The 24,414-nt window shown below is 35.6% G+C and overlaps 1 protein-coding gene across 1 annotated transcript in view; it reads right to left on the bottom strand.

The window, feature by feature from the left end:
- The window catches only part of LOC137245890 (uncharacterized), a 107,694-nt gene that overhangs the window by 58,950 nt on the left and 24,330 nt on the right, over positions 1-24,414 (bottom strand). Inside the window, exon 4 of the mRNA XM_067777086.1 lies at positions 512-564. Within this exon, the coding sequence (XP_067633187.1) occupies positions 512-564 (53 nt within the window). The remainder of the gene's footprint in view (positions 1-511; positions 565-24,414) is intronic.

Raw genomic sequence — 24,414 nt, 5'->3', positions numbered from 1 at the left:
ACGAAAAAAATTACAAACATATTCCACAAAAATAAGTCTCTTAGTCATAACGTATCCAAAACAATGAATAAAATCTATAAAAATTATTAAATTCACCAACTCAAATATTTTTAGGTTATGGATATGGCGAGAAACCAAAAACCAATTGGTTGGCTATGGCATGGTTATGGCGTTAGCGTTATGGTATGGATGGCACCATTAATCGATTACATTGACTTCCATAAGGTAGGTTCGATCAACTGTTTTATCTGGTTATGGTTTTATGGTTATAAGTCACCATTAATTGGCCCTTTAAGCGTTTTATGGTTACGATTAAACCTACTGCTAGGTTGAGGTTAGCTAAGCTACAAGGTTTTTTTTTTTTTCTATAAATATGAAAATAAAATAACTTGCAGTTGTGGTTATATAATCCTTGCGCGTTTTTTTCACATGACTTATATCCCCAAACTCAGTCAAATGTGAACGTTTCTTAATCCTCTAAGATTAGTTATACTTTTTTTTTCAAATTTACCGTAAACGCTGCTTACAGCCAACAACAAACTTAAAGTCAACTTAAACATTTTACTTAATCACTATAGTCCCACTGATCAAAAGTGATAACTGATATTTGATAAAAATTTTGGTGATTTATATACAAAATAGCAGATCATCAGTTATTATTAACCCACTTAACGACACAAGTGTCATATTGGTACATAAGCATTAGTCTCATACGCAAAATGCAAGATGATGCTTTCAAATTTTTATACGCAGCTGAGCATAGCTCACAGATATATTAACTTTGTTCGCATCACGGAACCCCGTAATGGCATAAACTAATCGAGATATGTAGATATAGACTTCTATATATCAAAATGATCGGGGCGAAAAAAGAAATTCATTTAGCTATGTCCGTCCGTCCGTCTGTCTGTCCGTAAACACGATAACTTGAGTAAATTTTGAGGTATCTTAATGAAATTTGGTATGTAGGTTCCTGGGCACTCATCTCAGATCGCTATTTTAAATGAACGAAATCGTACTATCACCACGCCCACTTTTTCGATATCGAAAATTTCGAAAAACCGAAAAGTACGATAATTCATTACCAAAGACGGATACAACGATAAAACTTGGTAGGTGGGTTGACCTTATGACGCAGAATAGAAAACTAGTAAAATTTTGGACAATGGGCGTGGCACCGCCCACTTTTAAAAGAAGGTAATTTAAAAGTTTTGCAAGCTGTAATTTGACAGTCGTTGAGGATATCATGATGAAATTTGGCAGGAACGTTACTCCTATTACTATATGTGTCCTAAATAAAAAATTGCAAAATCGGATGACGAACACGCCCACTTAAAAAACAAATTTTAAATCAAATTTTAACCAAAAATTGAATATCTTTAGAGTATGTAAGGAAATTATGTCAACATTCATCTCCGGTAATGATATCGTGCAACAAAATACAGAAATAAAAGAAAATTTCAAAATGGGCTTGGCTCCGCCCTTCTTCATTTAATTTGTCTAGAATACTTTTAATGACATAAGTCGAATAAAAATCCAACCAATCCTGTGAAATTTGGTAAGGACATAGCTTCAGTGACGATAACTGTTTTCTGTGAAAATGGGCGAAATCGGTTGAAGCCACGTCCAGTTTTTAAACACAGTTGACCGTCTGTCCTTCCGCTCGGCCGTTAACACGATAACTTGCGCAAAAATCGATATATCTTTACTAAACTTGGTTCACGTACTTATCTGAACTCACGTTTATATTGGTAACAAAAATGGGTGAAATCTGACTATGATCATGTCCACTTTTTCGATATCGAAAATTTCGAAACATGAAAAAATGCCATAATTCTATACCAAATACGAAAAAAGGGATGAAACATGGTGATTGGATTGGTTTTTTTGACGCAAAATATAACTTTAGAAAAAACTTTGTAAAATGGGCGTGACACCTACCGTATTAAGTAGAAGAAAATGAAAAAGTTCTGCAGGGCGAAATCAAAAGCCCTTGGAATCATGGCAGGAATACTGTTTGTGGTATTACATATATGAATAAGTTAGCGGTACCCGACAGATGATGTTCCGGGTCACCATGGTCCACATTTTTGTCGATATCTCGAAAGCGCCTTCACATATACAACTTAGGGCTTCTCCATTTTAAAATACTCATTAACATGTTTCATTTGATACCCATAACGTACAAACACATTCTAGAGTAACCCCTGGTCCACCTTTATGGCGATTTCTCAAAAAAGCGTCCGCCTATAAAACTATGGCTCACTCCCTTTTAAAATACTCATTAACACCTTTGATTTGATATCCGTGTCGTACAAACACATTCCAAGGTTACACTAGGTTCATTTTCCTACATGGTTATTTCCCCTTATTTTGTCTCCAAAGCGTTCAGCTGAGTATGTAATGTTCGGTTACACCCGAAATTAGCCTTCCTTACTTGTTTTCTTTGCTGGAGCTTCTAGCAAACTCTTCGAATTTATGAAGGGAAGTATTAATATCTTGGAGCTCGAGTTCAATATGAATCATTCAAAATCACTTATCTCAGCTGCAATCCGAATACTTCTCCGCAGAATTAGGTGAACTCTTCAATTGAATCTACCAAGCTGCATTACTATAAGCACAGCCCCAAAAATCCCTGCTGTTTGTAGAAATAATTAAAAAGTATCGCTACTCGCAGGGCCGGATTAACCCTCAACAGGGCCCTAGACAACCATCAATTTGTTGTTCGATTTTGTTCAATAAATGTGAGTCAATGCAAAGTATATCTAACATCTCCAGTCGCTCTTTCAGCAGCTTTGATTCTTTTTAATTGCGAGAAGGACCGTTCGGAAGAACAATTTGGGATCATTAATGTTAAAATAATCCGAAGAGCTATTTCTGTGTTAGGAAACATATTGGCTAATTAATCTTCCATTATAATCTTGTACAAATGACTATGAGTTTTTTGTGCATCAGTGTATCTGGGGTTTACGTAACTTTGAAAGTATTTCATTTCAATGAAACATTCTTCCAAGCCTCTAGAATAAAAAATAACTAAGTTATTTATAGCTTCGTGGAGGTCCCCATCACTGAGAGAAAAGTTGATGAGAAATGCAAATCTCTTTGAAACTTCCATATACACTTTCGCACGTCGTCTGATTTCATTGCGAAGATTATCGATGATTTCGAGGAAATCTTTTGTCCTAAAATCATCGCGAGGCGAAAATTCTACTTCTGGAGCATTTCCGTCATTAGGTTGTTTTTTTCTACGACGAGTACGTTTTGCGATTTCTGTATAACCTACACCAGGAATAATTGTTTTGCTTTTTCATCGAAATCATTGAACTTTTCACGGAATGTAACTGAACTCTCTTCTCCGTACAAAAAAGCACACGTTTCCAAATCTGCTCTTTCACTTTGCAATGGCTTACTCACTGAACGCATAGCAGTCAAAATAGAGTTGAAGGCTTCTACATCCTCTGTTCCAAAAATAACCAAAATTTTCCAAAATAAAAACAGCCAGTGTACATTTTGAGATAATTCTTTTTTATTATTCAATATACTCTCCTCTCACTTCGATACCCTTCTAAGCACGCTAATACAATTTGTCAACTGAGTCGGAAATGTCCTTTTTAGGAACCTTGTCTAGTTCGTCGGTCGTCGCCTTTTGAATGCGGTCAATTGAGTTTTATTTATTTGAGTAAAAATTATTTTCAGTTCTGATTATATTTTTCTTTCTTTCGCTCTCTAGAATTTTATGTTTTGCCCCAGGCAACTGCCTATTCTGCCTACTTGTTCATGCGGCCCTGGCTACTCAAATCGGTGTCCAAGCAAGAAATAGACTTTTATCGATTTTCATTTTTAAATAATCTGTTGGCGAATCAATTTCCGGTCTTCAAACTTTTCAAAAGATACTTATGCGGCAAAATTAGGACTCGTTAATTGGTAAACTTATAAGTTTTTTTACATTTTGCCTCATATTAAATTTTTAAAACCATAAAAATCGCACATAACCACGAAAATACAATATACTTTAAATTCTTGACCAATGATCGTACTAAAAAGTTAGGATTGTTTTTAAAATTCCTTTTGCAATATAAATTTAAATATCTTTTGCAGATTGCATAAAAAACGCATACAGCTATTAACTTACGGTATATAAAACTAATTAGAAAGAATATACATAAAATTAACGTGACTAATGTTACAATTTGTATGTGAGACAGGTGTAGTTAATCGATTTGAAAAGAGTAATAAGGGTATAAACTTTAAAGTTTGTTATTACAGAAAAATTACATTATAATCAAGATACAAATATAGAAAGGTAGTTCCAATTCTCATTTAACATAAACTGTGTTTAGGTATTTCCGTTTGAAATAACACTACACCGAAAATAATATTTTTGTTTGCAACTATACTTGCATGCTTCTTATATTAAAAGGAAGCGGAAAACATGTAAGGTACGTATAGAATATCTGAAGCATTGGAGAAGTGACTTACTACGTAAGACTTGGTACCTTTTTGAAAAAACCGATTTTGTGTTCAACAAGTTGTTCCGGGCAGGTATTACTGGTGTCAGTGTATCGTGGTATTTGAACAGTGCCTTCCTCTCACTGAGCCACCATGCGAAATATTGTAGCATTATGCGTCATACCCACCTATGCAAACACTTGCGGCATTACGCATCATGAACTTCTATGCCAAATACTTCTTAGTAACAATCATATTACAATATTATACAACATAAATTATTGAACTAACACAGCGGTTAGCTAACATCAATGGAATGCCGAATATGAAACCCTTGTCCGTTCACAGCTAATAAATTCTGCTTATTATTTACATACAACCAATAATGTGAATTAACCAAATACTCACATTGATCTGCTGACTTTGCAAGCATGCATACAAATCTACATGTATGCAAGCAGGCATACAAATCTACATGTATACAAAGCATGTATACAAACCTACATGTATGCATACCCCGTTACCAATGTACATATTTTTAGTTTATTAGTATTAAGATAATTATGAATGTATAGGTTAAGTAAATAACTATAAAAGGGAAAGAGTTTATTTAATAAAAAGAATTAATGTTTGACTACCAAACCTTTCACATCTTTTATTCCAAATCAAACATTTCATGGCGATCCAGCCAGCCTGATCTTAAATCAGCTGAAAATTTGCTCTTAAGCAAAATTAGCTAAAAATCTTGCTGGAGGAAAAGATCCTGCCAGTTTTATCTGCAATAAGCATAAGATTTGCTGACCAAGCAAATATCGCTTAAAAGATTTAGCTGCTCAGAGATCCTGCCCAAGAAACTTTAAAAAACAAAGTATAAAAAATAGTTAATAATTTTACCATCCGGGCAAAAGTTGAAAGGATCCTGATACAAAGGATTACAACTGCTATCACAGCACAAATACAATAAAACCAAATCAAATATCAGCATGAGGGCAATGTTATCAACAAAAGAACGAAGAAACAAATGCAGAAGGCAAATAATATTGAGGAACAAAATTAAGCAACAGCAGTGACCAAGGATGAATAAAGCATAAGGCGAAGTGGAATAAATGGATTTAAAAGACAAATTTTAGAAAAGGCAACCAAGGATGAATAAAGCATAAGGCGAAGTGGAATAAACGGATTGAAAGGACACATTTTAAACAGCAATATTCTGCAGGACCAATTGATGACATAACCGGCTGAAAGCAGTACTAATAAGTATATTTAGAAATAAATTGGGCGGCCTTTAAGGACGCTAAACCATTAGCAAAAACGAGAGTTTTTGCTTAGGATTTAAACAAAAAAAATAGGACTTGTAGAAAAAAAAATAATGTAAAATTTAAACTAAAACAAAAGTATGTACGAACAATTTCTTTTGAACTTGAAAAAAAAAGATAATATAAAAATCTAATTTGTTAAAATTTGAAGTAAAATTTTTATGGAAAAAAGAAGTAGGAGGAAAATTAAAAATTTCTTATTCGAAAAAAAGGCTAAAATGTTAAAAATCTTAAATTAAACTTTTATAAGAAAAAAATTCAAGTAAATTGGAATGTTTAGGACACTTCTGTAAAATAGTCAATCAACTTCAGACAGTTCACCTATCCTCTAAAGAAAGCCCATAGAACATTTTAATAAGGTTTACAAATTAACCATAACTACTAAAATGCAAAGAAACTCCTCAGATCTTCATCTCTATTGGTGGGACGAAAATACCCGACACACTAGGGACCTACCCAAAGAATTAGAGGGTTTAAAGAAATTGTGGAAGATAATAGGTATGGAAAGGGAACCCACAATTGAGGACATTATAAAATCCACTACCAGGGAAGAGGAAATAATGCGTATGATTAGGAGAGTGTTCCCCGAAAATTCCAAATGTTAAGTGGCATCAAAAACAAAAAAAAAAAAAATATATTAAAAGCTCGTTTAATATGAATAGATAAGAATATTTCCAAATATATTATAAACTACACTAAGAAATTTTTTTTTTTGGAATATTTAAATTTTTTTTTTTAAATATTTTTAATCAACAATATCCATAAAATAAAAAGTCATAAAACAAAAATATCTAACTTCTTTTTAAAATTAGAAAACTTTCAAGATGTCTTGGTGGACAAAAAAAGCCCAAGGCATTATGGTAGCCATAGCTGGCTACGAGGTAGGGAAAGAAAGCTCTGAAACAACAGATAGCAAGATGAGCCACCAACTAAGGTAAATACAGAAAATACTCCGAACATCCCAGATGTTTGGTTAGCAGTTATAGGTTGTGTATTCATGCTATTGATCATCACAATAGCTATGATGCTCAAAAACTATATGAAGCACAAATTTAGACAGGTAAAACCGCCACAACTCGTATCTAAGAAACACCAGTTTTTGCAACCCATTACCTAAACCAAACCCAAAGCTGAGGAAGAGCAATAAACAATTCAAATAAATCTCAAATAGTAAACCTAAAAATGTCACAATCGACAGTAAAGGCAACCCTGCCTAAAGCGAACAGCAAATCAAAAATTCGCATAATTCCTTTGATGCCTCCTGACAAAAATAGTCATGAAGCAATATAAAATTCTAGGACAGTGGAAATAGGCAAAAACTAAGAACAAGAAAAATGTTAAACACCAGCCCATAACAACAAAAAAAGAAAAGAAGGAAGAAAAGTCACAAAGAGAACCTATAAAAATATAAGTGAAGCGCTATATAAATTTGCAGCAATAAGACATGTCGCGCTTATAAAATGGTAGCGTAAGAAATACAAGCAACCTGATTGTAGATGATAAAATTGACTTAGGACAATTACTTATCAGGCTGTATGCCCGTTGTACAAATGCCGCCAATCCAGGACTTGAAATTTTTAAGAAAAACACAGTTGTCCTGAGGGACAAATTGGTGAATAGTGAATTAGTGATGCTTTCGCATTTACAATTGCTCACTGTTCTCATTTCCATATTTTAAACTGACTCTTCTCAAATTACGCTTTCGTACTTCAATTTGATGTTTTCTTCTTTACAATTGACTTTTGTGTTGTGGAAGTGATACTTTTACATTTCTTTGTGGCGGTTTTCCATTTTCAATTGAATTTTCTCATTAACAACTGGCTATTCTAAATTACAAATCACGCTTTGCCATTTCAATTTGATGCATTCGCATTTAAGATTGACTTTTCTCATTTTCAAATGAGGCTTAACCGAAAAACCGGACTGGTGAAGTCATTAGTACAACAAAAAAATTTGGCGGCCCTTATAATCCGGTCTTGAATTTAAATACATTTTTAAAACCGGGTATATTTTTGATCCGCATACCTTTTTGCAATCGGGTACTCTTTTGGACCGGTAAGATCCGAGTACTGTTCAGAGTCAGATTTCTAGTGGGCGGAACTTTTTCAAAACCGAGTGGTTTTTTAGAACCAGGTATATTTTTGAACCAGATACTTTTTTGCAATCGGGTACTTTTTCAAAACCGAGTACATTTTTGGAACCGAGTTCTTTTAAAACTGAATGCCTATTAGAAGCAAAGGGTGTAAGCAGCGGGTATAATTTCAGAACCGGGTACCTTTTTGAAAGCGGGTACTTTTTAATAACTGGAAATATTTCAGAATAAAGTTCTTTTTTGGAACCACACGGCCAACGAACTTAAACTGGTGCGATATACTAACCGTAATAAACCACTGGCTTTTACATACTGGCACAAAGCAGAAACAAGTAAATAAAAGATAAGATAGTTTAAAATTATATCAAAAACAAGTAAGGAAGGCTAAGTTCGGGTGTAACCGAGCATTACATACTCAGCTGAGAGCTTAGCTGCGTTGGTTTCGTAGGGTTTAGTAGATGGTTTATAAGTGGTTTTTAATTCCATATAACATTCGTTTGGGAAATATCGACCAAATTGTAGACACAGGGTGACGTTTTTGGGAACGATTTTCCTTCATCCTTTGTCAAATAAGGGAAAATCACCATGTACGAAAATGGACCTAGGGTAACCCTGGATTGTGTGAATAATTGAATATTTACTCGAGTAGGCAAATTTAAAATAATAAAAGTAGGTACCCAAATGCTCTAAGATCAAACAATTGCACAAACCCAAAAAGGTTGTGAAAGTGACAAATCCCGGTATAAAAATAAAAATAAATTCTTCATAAAAGTCATGACGATTCTGTCTTGGTGGCCGCCACAGAAATCACATGACAAATAAGATCAAAAATATTGCTGGAAAATAGGGAAATTATTAAAAATTTAAAGATACGAAAATTTTTTTTGCACCCACTGTACCTTGCACTTATCCATTAATAAAACTACCCCGCTCTTCCATCAGCAACCCCCTCTATTATATATACAATTTATTACAGAGTTACCTAATTATGAAAAAAAAATTAGGTAAAGTGAAAAAAAAATCATAAGGTCATATTTTTACATATTAGGAAAGTATTCTACTTTAGCCCCAATAGATTAGAAAATATTAATAGCAAAATTTTTTTTTCTCTAACCCTAGGTAGATAAATAATAAAAATTATTCAATAAATTATATACATAGAAAAATTTCGATAGGAAAATAATTTGTATAAGTTACTAAATAATAGTAGGATAAAAATGGTAGGAACTATAAAAATAATTTAGAAACTAGTAATAGAAGCAAGAAATAAGGAATTAGTAGTCCATCTAAGATATGAAATATGAAATAATCTAAAAGTAAATATTCAAATCTACTCAGTAATAATTAGTATCTAAGCAATTGAAAACAAATCTATTTTCTGCTTCATATTTCCATATAAATATTAGAAAATAATTTAAAAAAAACGGATTTTATTTTATTTATAAAATCCGGCAATAAAATATATACAATAAATACAATAAGTAAAATAAGTAAAGTAATCATTAAACTTAAAATCTTGAAAAAAAGGGGATATGCATAAAATGTAAACAATAAAAAAATATCAAGGTCAGCAAATCAGAAGCAAAGCAAACAACATCTTTCACTACAATATCAAGTTACAGTAAAATATCAAAATTATTGAAAATACGACAAAGAGTCTTATACAATTGTTCACAAAACAATTATATAACCCTCTTTTTCTAAGGCGGATGGTGTAGCATTATGCGTCATACCCACCTATGCAATACACTTGCGGCATTACGCATCATGAACTTCTATGCCAAATACTTCTTAGTAACAATCATATTACAATATTATACAACATAAATTATTGAACTAACACGGCGGTTAGCTAACATCAATGGAATGCCGAATATGAAAACCTTGTCCGTTCACAGCTAATAAATTCTGCTTATTATTTACATACAACCAATAATGTGAATTAACCAAATACTCACATTGATCTGTTGACTTTGCAAGCATGCATACAAATCTACATGTATGCATAGCATTAACCAAATTACTCGCATTGATCTGCTGACGATGCAAGCAGGCATACAAATATACATGTATGCATAGCATTAACCAATTACTCGCATTGATCTGCTGACGATGCAAGCAGGCATACAAATCTACATGTATGCAAGCATGCATACAAATCTACATGTATGCAAGCATGCATACAAATCTACATGTATACAAAGCATGTATACAAACCTACATGTATGCATACCCCGTTACCAATGTACATATTTTTAGTTTATTGGTATTAAGATAATTATGAATGTATAGGTTAAGTAAATAACTATAAAAGGGAAAGAATTTATTTAATAAAAAGAATTAAGGTTTGACTACCAAACCTTTCACATCTTTTATTCCAAATCCAACATTTCAATATCCTTACTGTAGCAAGCTGCTGCCACGATCGGATCGATAAGCTTATGGGCGGTAATAAAGAGACTCCGGTATACTGAGAATTTCTAAAAGGAGCTAATGCTGCAACTCCTGTTGAAATCAAGAAGATGAACGAGGCAGCTCGTCAGTTCCTGACTATGGCGATAATAGAGCGCAGGTATTCCTAAGAGCAGGTATCTATCGAAACTTAGAGATCTGAAGAAAGGAAGATGCTTAATATCATAGTTAGAATATGGCGGGACAAACCAAAAAAATAGTTACCACTCTACAATTCAGCAGGTACAATGGGTTTAAGTTAATAAAGCTGAATAATATTAGCACCCTGAAATAGTTAAAGGGTGTTTTTCGAAACTTCCAACGCAAGGCCCGCATCTGATGTGTGGTCAAATCAGAGGCGCAATGAACCTGTTGCAGACCTAGAACAGTAATGGGTTAGGTTAAAAGGACCGGGCCAAGAAGACTGCTTCCCAGCCCAACACTTAGGCCACCAATGGGTCCATTTTGATGCCCTAGAAACGGTTTTATCAACCCTTGCTCTAACAGCTACTGCGGTTCAAACCACTTTGTGGAATCAATAAATTTTGCTAACGCCTAATGTCGAGGCCTGGAGACCTTCGCGAGATCAGTTAAAAATGGTTGAACGAAAGCGGTATAACAGTAATACACCGATACTTGATTGGAAGTGGCTTCGCATATATCGATAGTCCAAATAAACAAAGAGGCGCTGTTAAAAAGTTGTGGCGAGTGTTAAAGATCAACATTCAACACAAAGTGGCGTGGAGTGAACTCCTCTTTACTATTGGGGAGAGATCGGTATGGTTCTAATACACTAGCCATGGCTCTGGTCTGAAGGAAAGGTTTCTGGATTTTTTTTAAATATACTGGTATTGTTATTCAAACAAAAAATTTCAATTCTATCAGGATTAAGTCATCTTCTTTTAACATTTTTTGTTGGCACTCAGAGAGTTAATATACCTTATTTTCGAATATTTATATTTGCTTTGTAAAATAGTTTACTACACCTTTTGCTTTTTAAATAAGAGTAGAAATATTTGCGTTCTTTGATAAAGTGCTTTCGTCGAATTTTTAGTGGACGTTGAATGTTAAATATTGCTATCCGAAACACTTAGGCAAATATGGAGATATTGCTATACTGAATATTTGAGTTATTTATTCGACAGTTCGAACATTAACAGAAGGTTCATAATTATCAGAATTTCCCAAAACTCGGTACAATGTGTTTAAGTACATTAGGGTGGTCTTTAAAAATAATAAAATTAACGTTTTTTTTACTTTAAAGCTTTCGCGGCCTTTATACGTATAGGGCCTGACAAACTTACCATACCAACCTATGGAAATGAACACAATTGGTCAATGGTGCTATACCATAGAGCCCTAGCCATAACCATGACATAGCTAGCCAACTGGCTTTTGGGTTTTCGACATATCCATAATCTATAAACTTTTAAATTGAAGAATTTTTTAACTTTGTTTTGGATACGTTTTGAAATAGTGAGTTATTAACTATGCAATTTGTTAATAATTTTTAGCATTTTTTTCTTTTTTTTATGAAATTATCTAATTTTTTTAAGGTTAAGGCACAAATAAACGATGGCAATAGATATGGTTAAGTAAAAATATGGTTATGAAAAGGCATTATGACTATGTCAACTTTGCCATGGTCTTATATTATGTTGTTGTTATGCTATCTCGAGGTCAGATTTTTACAATAAAAAGTAACTGTTTTTTTAAGGCCAATATATTATTTCACGTCTTCCCTATGCGACGCACAGTGTTTCGACTATAAGAAGGCAGGTGGAAAAAAGTCATAGTGAGAGATAAAAGCGAAAATGTGTTTATGTTAGAGGGCAATTACTAAAAGTCGTGTACGCAAAATTTCGGGTAATTGGCTGCTACCAATCTTCGACAAACGATAAGTAAAATAATCATTAAACTTGTGTGGAAATTTGTGAAATCCGGGTGATATTGATTAATCGGTTTAAGTGCGTTTAGCGGTAATAAATTTAATATAAACCGTAATTTTTTAAACCATATCTATTCAGTAAGAGTCATGGATAATCCAGGTAAAATATTTATCATTAATTTTGGATTTTGGTGTTTTTTTTCTTAAAAAAACAACAAGAATTGTAAATTTTTTAGATTAGTAGCAAAAAAAAAAAAGTGAGTACCCCTTAGTAACTCAATAAAAGTAGATTTATATTGTAGAGAATTTTATCTAGTTTCTGCTCATATAAGCCGATTGTGGCAAAGCTACCCTGCTTCAAAACAAAGGTGTCTCTCTGGTGATGAAGCGATAGGCCTCTACCTTGACGCTGAATTAACTACCAATAGCTATAAATTATTGAGAAATGCAGCTCTGGGTGTAGATGACGATGTCTTTTCATCGTTCTATAGTTTAACGAAATCTAAGAAAATATGCTTTCCACCTGATGAATGCAGTCATCTGGATGAGATTTCTGCTAGTTTTACATTACAGTCTTTGCTATACATAACCACTACGCGCGTCTTATGACACTTTGCCCCTTTCTGGAGCTGACAAAGTCCAACACTTATTTGCAAATGGAGCTTAGATGGCAGTTCAGCCTAGTTCAGCTATCTTGAAAAAGTTTGAAAATGCTTCTGCAAATGACGAGTACTTATTTTAATTTGTTTCGTGCCTTTACAGCTTGTGGTAAACTATGACCACGATACTCTTTTTGGATGAATTCCAAACCCTCATCAACACGATATTGTCGACCAATCAAAATTTTTTTTTCAAAAAGAAACACCAGATTTAGTGAAACGCGAAGCAGATAATATAAGGGCTCAAATTAATCAATTGAGGCCAACTGATTGTAATAATTTCCTAGTGAAACATACTCTCCTCTCAACAATGGCTGATGGAAAAATATGTAACATACTCTCGGCGGCCACCGTGGTGTGATGGTAGCGTGCTCCGCCTATCACACCGTATGCCCTGGGTTCAACTCCCGGGCAAAGCAACATCAAAATTTTAGAAATAAGGTTTTTCAATTAGAAGAAAATTTTTCTAAGCGGGGTCACCCCTCGGCAGTGTTTGGCAAGCGCTCCGGGTGTATTTCTGCCATGAAAAGCTCTCAGTGAAAACTCATCTGCCTTGCAGATGCCGTTCGGAGTCGGCATAAAACATGTAGGTCCCGTCCGGCCAATTTGTAGGGAAAATCAAGAGGAGCACGACGCAAATTGGAAGAGAAGCTCGGCCTTAGATCTCTTCGGAGGTTATCGCGCCTTATATTTATTTTTTTTACTCTCAGGGACGAAGAGTAACCAAAATTGTTACATTTGCGGTGCCAAACCTAGTCAAATGAACATACCAGTTGCTTCTTACATCGCAGAGACTGAAAATTATGATTATGGGTTGTCTATACTCCATGCGCTGATAAAAACATTCGAGTGTTTATTACATGTATCATATAGATTGCCAAGAGAGAGAACCAAAGCATTTTTAATGAAAGAAAAAGCCAAATCAAGCAAAAGTTTAAATCTGAACTAGGCCTTAACATAGATGGCATCAAACCTGGGTTCAGTACAACCAATGATGGCAATACTACCAGAAGGTTTTCCGACAACTCTGGAAAAAACTGCTGTAATTATTGGCCTTGATGAAAATCTAATACACAAATTTCATATATTACTTACCGCGCTGGCGTCTGTGTATCAAATTAAAACAGACCAATTTAAAATCTTTGCGGAGGACACAGCATCGTTATATCTCAATCTTTATTCGTGGTATTATATGCCAACCACGGTGCACGAAATCTTATATCATAGTGTTGACATAATCAAGCACATGACTTTGCCTATAGGGAATTTGTCAGAGGAAGCGCAAGAAGCCCGGAATAAAGATTGTCGAAGATTTCGCGAATTCAATACTCGTAAGTGTTCCCACTACGCCACGAATACAGACTTGCTTACAATGCTGCTAATCTCATCTGATCCAAAGATCAATCAATACAGAAACAACATTGACACTAGAACTAAACCACTTCCGCCTGATGTTAGGAACTTACTAGTTTTACCCGACTCGCCATCACTATTTCTGGGAATCACCATTCAGGTATGATAAGTAGCGGGGATGCCCATTGTCCTCATTCAACGGAAAAACAGGATATGTCTACAGATTAAAACGTGTGTTAAAAAAATATATGTATATACAAATACAGTAGACGCTCACAAATTAGAACCACTTTGTTTTTAGGGTGATTCTAATTTCTGAAAAATTCTAATTGCTGGACGTTTTTTTATTTGTATAAAACCTTAAAAATTAAGTCAATTTGCATTAAAAAAACTACAATGAAATTGTGTCTTTTTCAATTTTGTTCATAAAAACGAGAAAACATAAGGTAACAATCCAGTACAATACATATCATACGATAAATCAAAAAAAGATTCAAAAAACAAAAACTCCTATTACAATAAATATATTTTTTCATTAAAAATACATAAAAAATCGATAGAAATACATTAAAAGGCCAAAAATTAATCAAAAACTTCATAACTAATGTTCAGCAATGTGTAGTGATTTTTTGTTAGCCTCATGGTAGGTATTAGAAGCAGCGTTTAAAATTGATGATTTATTCCATTTGATATAGCTGATTGCAGATGGCGCCACATCAAATTCTATGGCTAACCGCTTGCTATGGCTAACACCTCTGCCAAGATCTGAACATTGCTTTCCAAGGACTAAGTTTAGCGAATTAACAAAAACTAACAAAAACTGTACAGAACCGCGACGGAAATCCAACGACTACCGAGCGTAACATGAATAAATTGGGGATTCCCCATTTTATGTCTATTTTGCAACAAAAAAAAAAACAAAATACGCTCAGAAATTAGAATTTTCGATTCGTGTAATGTATTCAAAAAGTTGATTCTAATTTCTGGACATTCTAATTACTAAAGGTTCTAATTTGTGAGCGACTACTGTACCGCTTATTTTGTTCGAGGAAGTTTTTCAAGCTAAATATAATTATTTGCGGTAGAAGTGAATGCAAACCTACATATGTGAAACTTTCATTACTCTATCTAAAATTGGATAGGGTACAAAACTGCATTTTCGAAAATTTTCTAAAAACTCCGAAAAAAGTTTAAAATTTTGATGACATTTTTTTGATGCTCGATTAAGTTTCTAGAACCTTAAAAGTTTTATTATGTGGTTTCTATTTGCGATTCCACTATATTTCTAACAAAAATTATTTAAATAAAAAAAATTTAATTAAAAAAATTTAAAAAATAAAAAGAATTTCGCTACCTTTTTTTCAACACAACTGTATGTGTTAAATATTAAAGTTGTTATCTGTGTTAAAAAGTAAGAGACGATTGCTAGTTTTGAAATATTTATTATAGTAAATACATAAGTGAATGATAAGCTTATATAGAAGTATGTTGTAGTTGTATTTTTATTAAATAAATGACTGTTGAGCAAATCTGAGACAAAGTATAATTACTTTTACAATAAAAAGGATTTAAAAGGGTAAGAGTTGGGTAAACAAATTTTTTTGAAGCACCCTAATGTATATGTAGAAACACACACATACTCAAATTTTTAGTATTAGAAGCATAGGGCTTCTGTATAATCCAATTTCAGTGGTTAAGTTAATATAGGAGCACAACTATAATGGTTTTGACTTTTTTCCACTTAACTCCATACAGTCGAAACATTGTGCGACGCTGAGTTACATCACTTCAAATGGTCACCATTTTTCTGGGTGGCTTATAGCATAGGCGTTTAAAAAAAGTTATTCCAACTTAACTATTTGGTATAAGGCTTCAGTAAAAATTTGAGATATTGTAAATACTGTTGGAGGTAGGTATTTATTTATGCTAGGTAGCCCCTAAGAATAATGGCCGAAAATTCTGCCAAAAAATTCGGAGGGGAGCTTTCACGGCCAGGAATATTCTTACAATCACGACAACGGCGGCTTGATAACTTTCTTACAAGATGTGCTAAGCTTTTAGAGGTAAGATTTTTCCTTATTGCTTGATAGCGAGCGAGAATACGAGCCCTGTACCACAATTGCTGATAGCGGAATATACGTTCCGCTATCCCGAATATGATGAAGTGACAATTTCAAAATACCGTCTAAAGAATAACAAGGTGCCGGGTAACGATATACTACCTGCCGAGCTGTTGGTAATGATTTTTTGTCGCGCTATGCTGCCGACTACAACCAGACACCTTTAAAAGTTAGGGAGGCCAAGGATGCCGCCCTCGAAATCGTTGGCAGTCCACGTATTAACTCATGGGTGAAAATAGTATAATCCTCGGCGCATCTACACATTTTTAATTTTACAAGGACCCTGGATAAAGTTTTTTTTAATGTAGACCAAAATTTGCGAAAGTTTGTGTTCGAAACATTGATTTCAATAGTCTTTGTTTACCCAAAGCGAATTTTGGAATGTGGGTCGAAAGAAGTTAAGTTGAAAGATGTTAAGGTTATATGCTTATCCCAAACTGCTGTTTTCCGGCCTTTTGATGCAAGAGTTCATTATGAATAACCGCGTAGTTTCACTTTTCAGACTAGTTCGACTGTCCAATACGTTAGGGTAGTAGCATACCAGTCATTTGTTCGATTGTCTTGGGAAAGCTTTTACTTCATTACTTTGAGTGTTCCTATGTACTCACATACATATGTAGCAGGAGCCGTAACGTGTAGGGGATATTTAAATTTGGGAAAACTTTAGGAAATGTCAAACTGGGAGACTTTGGTGTTGAGAGATGATAGATGAAAATCCAAATTAAAATTTCAGACGCTATTTTTATGTTTCGCAAATTAACAACAGATGTTTGAATATAAAGCCAAGTGATTTTTCAAACCCTTCTCACACGTATCATAAGTATGAGGTCAGAATCATTTCGAAGGAGTGTTTGAACCCCTGGAACCTATTGAAGGATGTAGCATCACTGATTTCGCTTATCCTTTTACCCAATCGGGACATAGAATTTTTCAAAAAATCGGCACCTTTTTCGGGTAACTTGCTTTTTTTTGTAACTTGAGGACGATTTAAAGATTCTTGAAACAATTATGCGAAGTGGGCATTTACATTTTTTATTTAACTTTTCGGTTAGAATTTTGTTTTAATAACTTGGTGAATTGGGTGATGCGAAATCCGTGTTAAGCTGGCATTGAATGCGCCTGTTTTTTAAATAAATTTTGAACGGTAAGAAATAATTAAATTTAGCTCCACCAGCGGGTTAGGGGGCTTAGAATATACCCGCGGTAGCAAGAGGTTGTGTAGCGCAACCCTCTCAAGGGGTTGCCAGCGCAATATATAGCTTCTCATACCCAATTGTGAACCTCACCTACCCGTGGCGAATCCTGTTTATTTAACAGCAGAGGCTCTAGCAGCCCCAGGCTCCTCATGGATTTAGAGGGTGGGAGGGCGGTATGGCCTAGAAGGTTTCGTGTGGTCATACCAATCGTTCTCGAGATGGTCGGGCTAGTACCTTAATACTGCTTGTTACCAGAACGTACAGGACCACCAACATCAATAACACTCCCCAGGGCCTTCGGGGAATGTCCCTATCGCTACAACAACAACAACAGCAGTTAAATTTCGCAATTGGGTTATTATAACTGGCAGTGATGCGCATCCGTGGATACCCCTTTCGACTATATATCGACCAATTTTCGACATGAACAATAAATGGCCTAGACAATCATAAATGAGTAGAAAATATAGTACCGCACCGAACACCGCCGCCGCCGCGCCGATATTCTTGACATTCAGCGGCAGCGTGCGAAAAACATTTAAACCAGCGGCGGCGTTTATCGGCGACGTATATCTCTAGGTGGCAGCGTGCTTTGCCTACCTCACCAAGTATACTGGGCTCAAGTCCCGGGCAAAGCAACCAAAATCTCCTAGAAAGTAAATTGCGCAAAGTATTTTTTTCACTAATGGTTTTAAGGTTGGAGTGAACTTTTGCGGGAGCAATAACGGCGATCTTGTTGCTGAGGGCTCCCAAGGGCTCTTCTCGGTGTCAATACAACAACAATTTCTTTGATTAAGTTAAAAAAGTATTACATCCAGATATCGTAACAGCGATGTGCAAGATTTATTATAAAAATCGCCTTTTAATAATTTTTCTTTGAGTTTTTATACTCAGAATGCTTTGCACACAGAGTATATTAACTTTGATTGGGTAACGGTTGATTGTACAGGTATAAGGGAATCGAGATAGATATATACTTCCATATATCAAAATCATCAGTATCGAAAAAAAATTTGATTGAGCCATTCCGTCCGTCCGTCCGTCGTTTGTCCGTTAACACGATAACTTGAGTAAATATTGAGATATCTTCACACCCAATTAGGTACACGAGCTTATCAGAATAGATTGGTATTGAAAATGAGCGAAATGGGATGATAACCACGCCCACTTTTATATATATAACATTTTGGAGAACACAAAAAACCTGATTATTTAGTAAATAATATACCTAGAATGTTGAAATTTTACGTGTGGACTGATATTGAGACTCTTGACAAAAATATGAAAAAATTTTTTAAAATGGCCGAGGCACCGCCACCGCCCACTTGTGATAAAATCAATTTTACAAATATTATTAATCATAAATCAAAAATCGTTAAACCTATCATAAACAAATTCGGCAAAGAAGTTGCCTTCACTATAAGGAATGCTTTGAAGAAAAATTAACGAAATCGGTTAAGGACCACGCCCACTTTTATATAAAAGATTTTTAAAAGGGTCGTGGACGAATAAAATAAGCTATATCTTTGCCAAAAAGATCTTTATATCAATGGTATTTCATTTTCCAAATGTATAACAGTAAATAGGAAAAACTTCAAAGTGTAAAAAATGGGCGGGCACTCGAAGAAAAATTAACGGATTGTAATAAAATTTGGTACACAAATTTTCCCTATATCAGGAAATATTTCTAGAAAAAATGGACGAGATCGATTAAAAACCACGCCCACTTTTATATACAAGATTTTTAAAAGGGTCGTAGACGAAAATAATAAGCTATATCTTAGCTAAAAAAAAGCTTTGTATCAATAGAATTTTACTTTCTAAATTGAATTATAACATTAAATTGGAAAATACAAAAATTTTGGAAAATGGGTGTGGCACCGCCCCTTTTATGACTAAGCAATTTTCTATGTTTCAGGAGCCATAACTCGAAGAAAAATTAACGGATCGTAATAAAATTTGGTACACAAATTTTCCCTATAGCAGGAAATATTTCTAGAAAAAATGGACGAGATCGGTTAAAGACCACGGCAACTTAGATACAAAACAAATTTAAAAGGGTCGTAGGCTAGCTATAACTTAGCAAAAAATAGTTTGGAATCAATGATATTTCACTTATCAAGTTTTATTGTAAGAGGAAATGGGGAGACATTTTTTTTAAACGGGCGAAACGGGAAATGTACAATTGAAGCTCACGCTGAATATATAATGTTCGGTTACACCCGAACTTAGACACCTTTACTTGTTTTTGGTTTTTTTTTCATCTGGAACCTTTATTTTCATACGTATATAATACATTTGAACAGAAATCCTATCGAATGCAAAACTAATGCAAGCCAGAGGGAATCGCGTGTGCGCTAGAGATGATATACGCCGCCGCCGCCGCCACAGAATGTCGAAAAAATCGGCGCGGCAGCGGCGTTCGGCGTTACTATATTTTCTACTCTTTTGAGAGTGTCTAGGCCATTTATTATCATCTCGAAAATGCGTATGCGGGATGCGCATCACTGCCAGTTATAAAATTCAAATTGCGAAATTTAACACCTTCTAACGGTTCAAAAGTTATTTAAGAATACAGGCGCTTTCAATGCCGGATTTCGCATCACTGAATTCACAAAATTATTAAAAAAAAAAAACACTTAAAGAAAAGTTATATGATAAATTTAAATGCTCAATTCGCATAATTTATTCAGAAAATTAATAAAGAACAATGAATTTAAATAAAATGTCCCAAAATGTCGAACATATTTTCAAATTGTCCTCAAGTTGTTAAAAAAGCAAGTTACCCGAAAAAGGTGCCGAATTTTATATCTTGATTGGCTGAAAAAAGCTAAATCAGTGATTCAAAATCCTTTAGTAGGCTCCAGTGGTTTAAATTCTCTTTGAAATGATTATCAGCTCATACTTAAGTTGCCTATACATATCTTCAACACTTATGAGAGGGGGTTTAAAAAATCATTTTATTTGTTTAACTATAAAATAGCGTCTGAAATCTTAATTTTGATTTTCACACTTCATCATTCAACACCCAAGTCTCCCGGTTTGACATTTCCTAAAGTTGGCGGGTCTATCCCCAACTAGTACCTTGGAGTAAATCACATTGGATATAGCTTATCAACCATGTTTAAATATGACCTACACGTGACGGCTCCTGTTACAAATGTGAATACGTAGGCACATTTTTTAACCAGATTAGGCTATGTCCTTCGCAAGAATACTCAAAGTGGTGAAGCAAAAGCTTTCTCAAGACAGTCGAACAAATGATCGGGTGTTCTACTACCCTAACGTAGGGGATAGTGGAGCTAGTCTGAAAACTGAAGGCGGCCATCCATAATAAGCTCTTATATCATAAGGCCGGAAACGAAGACTATTGAGGTAAATTTGTCGAACACAAACGTCTGCAAATTTCGGTATACATTTAAATACACTTATTCACGGTCCTTGTAAGTTTAAATTATGTAGATGCACCCATGAGCTACGCAATAATATCCACTTAGACTGCTTATGATGTTGAGGGCGGCATCCTTGGCAGAATAGTTACATCCTAATGTTTCAAGGTGTTTTTTGCTGTAGCTCGGAAGCATAGCGCGACAAAAACATCCGTCAGAAAGTCTTCGGAGCTACACCTAGAGCTTCTAGGAGAGTGATGTCGACGAAGGTATGAGTTGGAAGTCGCAGTGCTATAGCTTCTGTGCTGGCATATGGTATAAGGGCCAGGATGCGTGGTAGCGACTGGTGGTCGGGATTGTTACTGTTCGTCGGGAAATGTAGCTCTTTGAAACAGCCGAAAAAACTGAAGGAGCTCTTTGGAGCGATCATCAATAAACCAGCATTGATGCTAATAGTTAGAACTGTGCCACGAGAGTCATGACTATTAGTAGATAATTGATAGCAACCGTAAGTCGCTTTTGTGTGTGACCAGCATGCAGCCGCAAATGATTTAAGGAAATCGTACCGACGACGGGTATTAGAACATCTCCTTCAGTGAAACTACGCTACAAAGTGTTACCATTTTAAGTATTTCTCCCTCTCTCCGCAAGGAGCTAATCCCGAAATTTTCTGAACGATCCGCAAAACCCGCGGATCTTTCCGAAATGGCCGAAACGCCGATTTCCTTATATACATACAAACAAAACCTTTCCAAATTTTATTTTTTTTTTTAATTTTCGCTTTACAAGCCTCCCAGATACTCATCCGCAAGCTAATGATGTTGTTCCAGATCGTCAAACATACATTGACGTTAGCAGTATGTTTCCATATTCTTTATTTGCGGACAATGTGATACTCTGAATTCCAGCCATTCAATTCAAAGGTTTACGCCGATCACCTTGTCGGCGCGCCGGACACGCCGGCGCCACCGGTATATAATAGAGCCTACGCCGCCGCCGCCGATTAAGTGACCGGCGTACAGCTCTAGTATGCACAGCATAAGGGACTGGCCTCTCGCAGAATCGTTTCAGTCATGCCATATCATGTAAGATAGAAAAAGGTTTAACGTGGTCATATCAAATCTTTCCCGAGATGGATCGGGATAGTACCTTAATGGTGCCAGTTTCCGAAACGTGCCTGCTTTCCGGTAAAAGACTATCAGTATCGCTAAACTTTCCCAAAGCTTCACGAAGTAGACTAGTTGCACTGTAATTTACACAAATCCAGCCAGGTCACAACAGGTGATTGCAATCTGAAGAGCACACTTATTAAGCTCTTGAATAAGAGGGAACCTATAAAAAATAAATATCTAGTCATTAACGAGCTAGTATCAATATCGCGTGTAAAGGACGTCTATATGGTATCGCATCTTACCGGAACTCGTATCTCTCCCCACTATTACTAGTGCCGAATGCTGGGATATTCAACTTAAGTCAATGTAGTACGGATAAAAGAAGTGACAATGCACGTGAAAACTCACGGTTCAGAACTAACGGAAGTTGAAGGGTCTGCTGCCTATCTTTAAATAAACAAATGATATAGATCATTTTAGTGTCTTTCAGCAGAAATTGCAGTCGGACGAAGACTTCAGAAATATTAGGGAAGCGTTTTTAAGCTCCAGCCGAGGCCGCTGCACTTGATGTGTATATGGAATACGTCTCAATCCTCTTGGGGAAAAGGAAGATATTTGCTGCGTATATTTCAACGTCAGTGACAGAAGGTGTAGGAATTCCATGCTGCAAAAACAAAAATAAGCGTTGAGGTTTTGGGTTTTTGTCCTGCTTATTAACATGGACACTTCAGTCTGTGTAATATCTTCATTGACGGACCGGCTTCGGCACCTTACTAGTTTAGCATCGCTGTTTTAAGTCTCAACGGTTTTTTTATTTCTTATGGCCCCAACGCTTGGTGCCATTCACACCTAGAGTAAACCGTGCCTAATTTATGAATGCGGGTAGGAGTACAATACTTACATATTTCTTGAGACAAAGATGTGGGAAGGTGGAACCCAGATTCTTCTGCTTTTAACTTAATGGATACACTTATACATACATACATAGCGTAAGCATGGAAAACATACTGGAGTACGAAACTGAATACTGCAGCTTAGCTGTAAAAATATTGGCCGTAAGACCGCATTCCCGACGCTGATGACAAATACTTACGCTCAATAAGTAGTTACCTCCCATATCTAGCTGCAATCTTCACTGCAAGAAACCTCTTACTTGGAACTAGCCAAACTTAGATAATCTGCCAAGCCAACAATCTCAATATCACTTAAATGTAAATATATGGGATCGCATTGGCAACGCGCAGTCCCGACGAGATCGGACCAGAATAATTCCTTATCTGAGGTTTGGTTTAAAAACACCCTATTCAAAATGTCTTCAGTACATTTTTAGCTGAGAGAGGGTGAGAAAAACACTTTTTTGATATAATAGTGCGTTTAAATAACGTCCTATTTCAAAATTCTAAGACAAAGTTCTTTCTAATAAATTGCCGAGATGACGCTATCTTTTGATTACTTTCTACTCCTGGAAGAAATGGCAACATTTCTTTCCCCAAAGTGCTGCTCGCTAGTGAGTTGAGAGTTTTGTTGCGACGATATTCCGCGGTTGCGGAAAGATAACATTTTTGCTTCTCATAGCAACGCACGCCAGTGCTCTTATCTTACTGATAACTGATGCCATAACTAGTCTGTGTCCCAACAAAAACTAACACTTGCTGGCAAGAGTGGTCTTACGCTGAGTTTCTAGGCTGGTATTGTCTTCGCTGTTGATGCTCCTATCTAGGCAAAGAAGCCCTTCAAAGCTTCAAAATATATTGGCGTGGCGTCCAAGGGGGAAAGTGAGGCGATTCTTTCTTAATTCGGTGAGTGTCGGATAGGAATACCCTCGTTCAAACAGATATTTCAAACGTTACTCCTAACCCTTCCATTGATAGAGAAAGTGATGAATCGATTACTGTACATTCTCAACCGCCATGTTCTATAGAGGGAACTTGTTGTTATAAGTCATCGTATGGCCATAAAGATCTTTAAAACTTTGCGACCATCCCGCTTGGGCCAGATAAGTTCCGTTACCTTAAATGTTTTTTTTCCACTGTTGTGCTCCGATGATCATTCAATGGTGGTGGTACAAAGTCTGTCTTATCGTCTGTAATTTCGCTCCCTTCGATATCGATGCCCCCGAAGACCCAGAAACTTGTGTACCACTTACAATCATAATTAGATTCAACTGCCTTTAAGGCAGTCTGGCTGCCACCAAAGTTTGTTATGCTTGTCCCTGGTACTCTAATTACTTAGCGAATCTCTGCGTGGCAATGATAAATTTATGAATAAGCCACATATCGATTTATTTACGCCTCTTCCTTGCAATAGCTGATTCCACCTCGTCGCCCTCCATACAGCTAGGAGCACTGCATGGACTCTTATTGAGCAGTGCCCTGTAAAGACTGAAATA

This window comes from Eurosta solidaginis, chromosome 3 (genome assembly GCF_040869045.1).
Source record: "Eurosta solidaginis isolate ZX-2024a chromosome 3, ASM4086904v1, whole genome shotgun sequence".
Lineage (NCBI taxonomy): Eukaryota > Metazoa > Arthropoda > Insecta > Diptera > Tephritidae > Eurosta > Eurosta solidaginis.
Note: the sequence above shows the minus strand (reverse complement) of the source record. Positions and strands in the feature narration are given on the sequence as shown.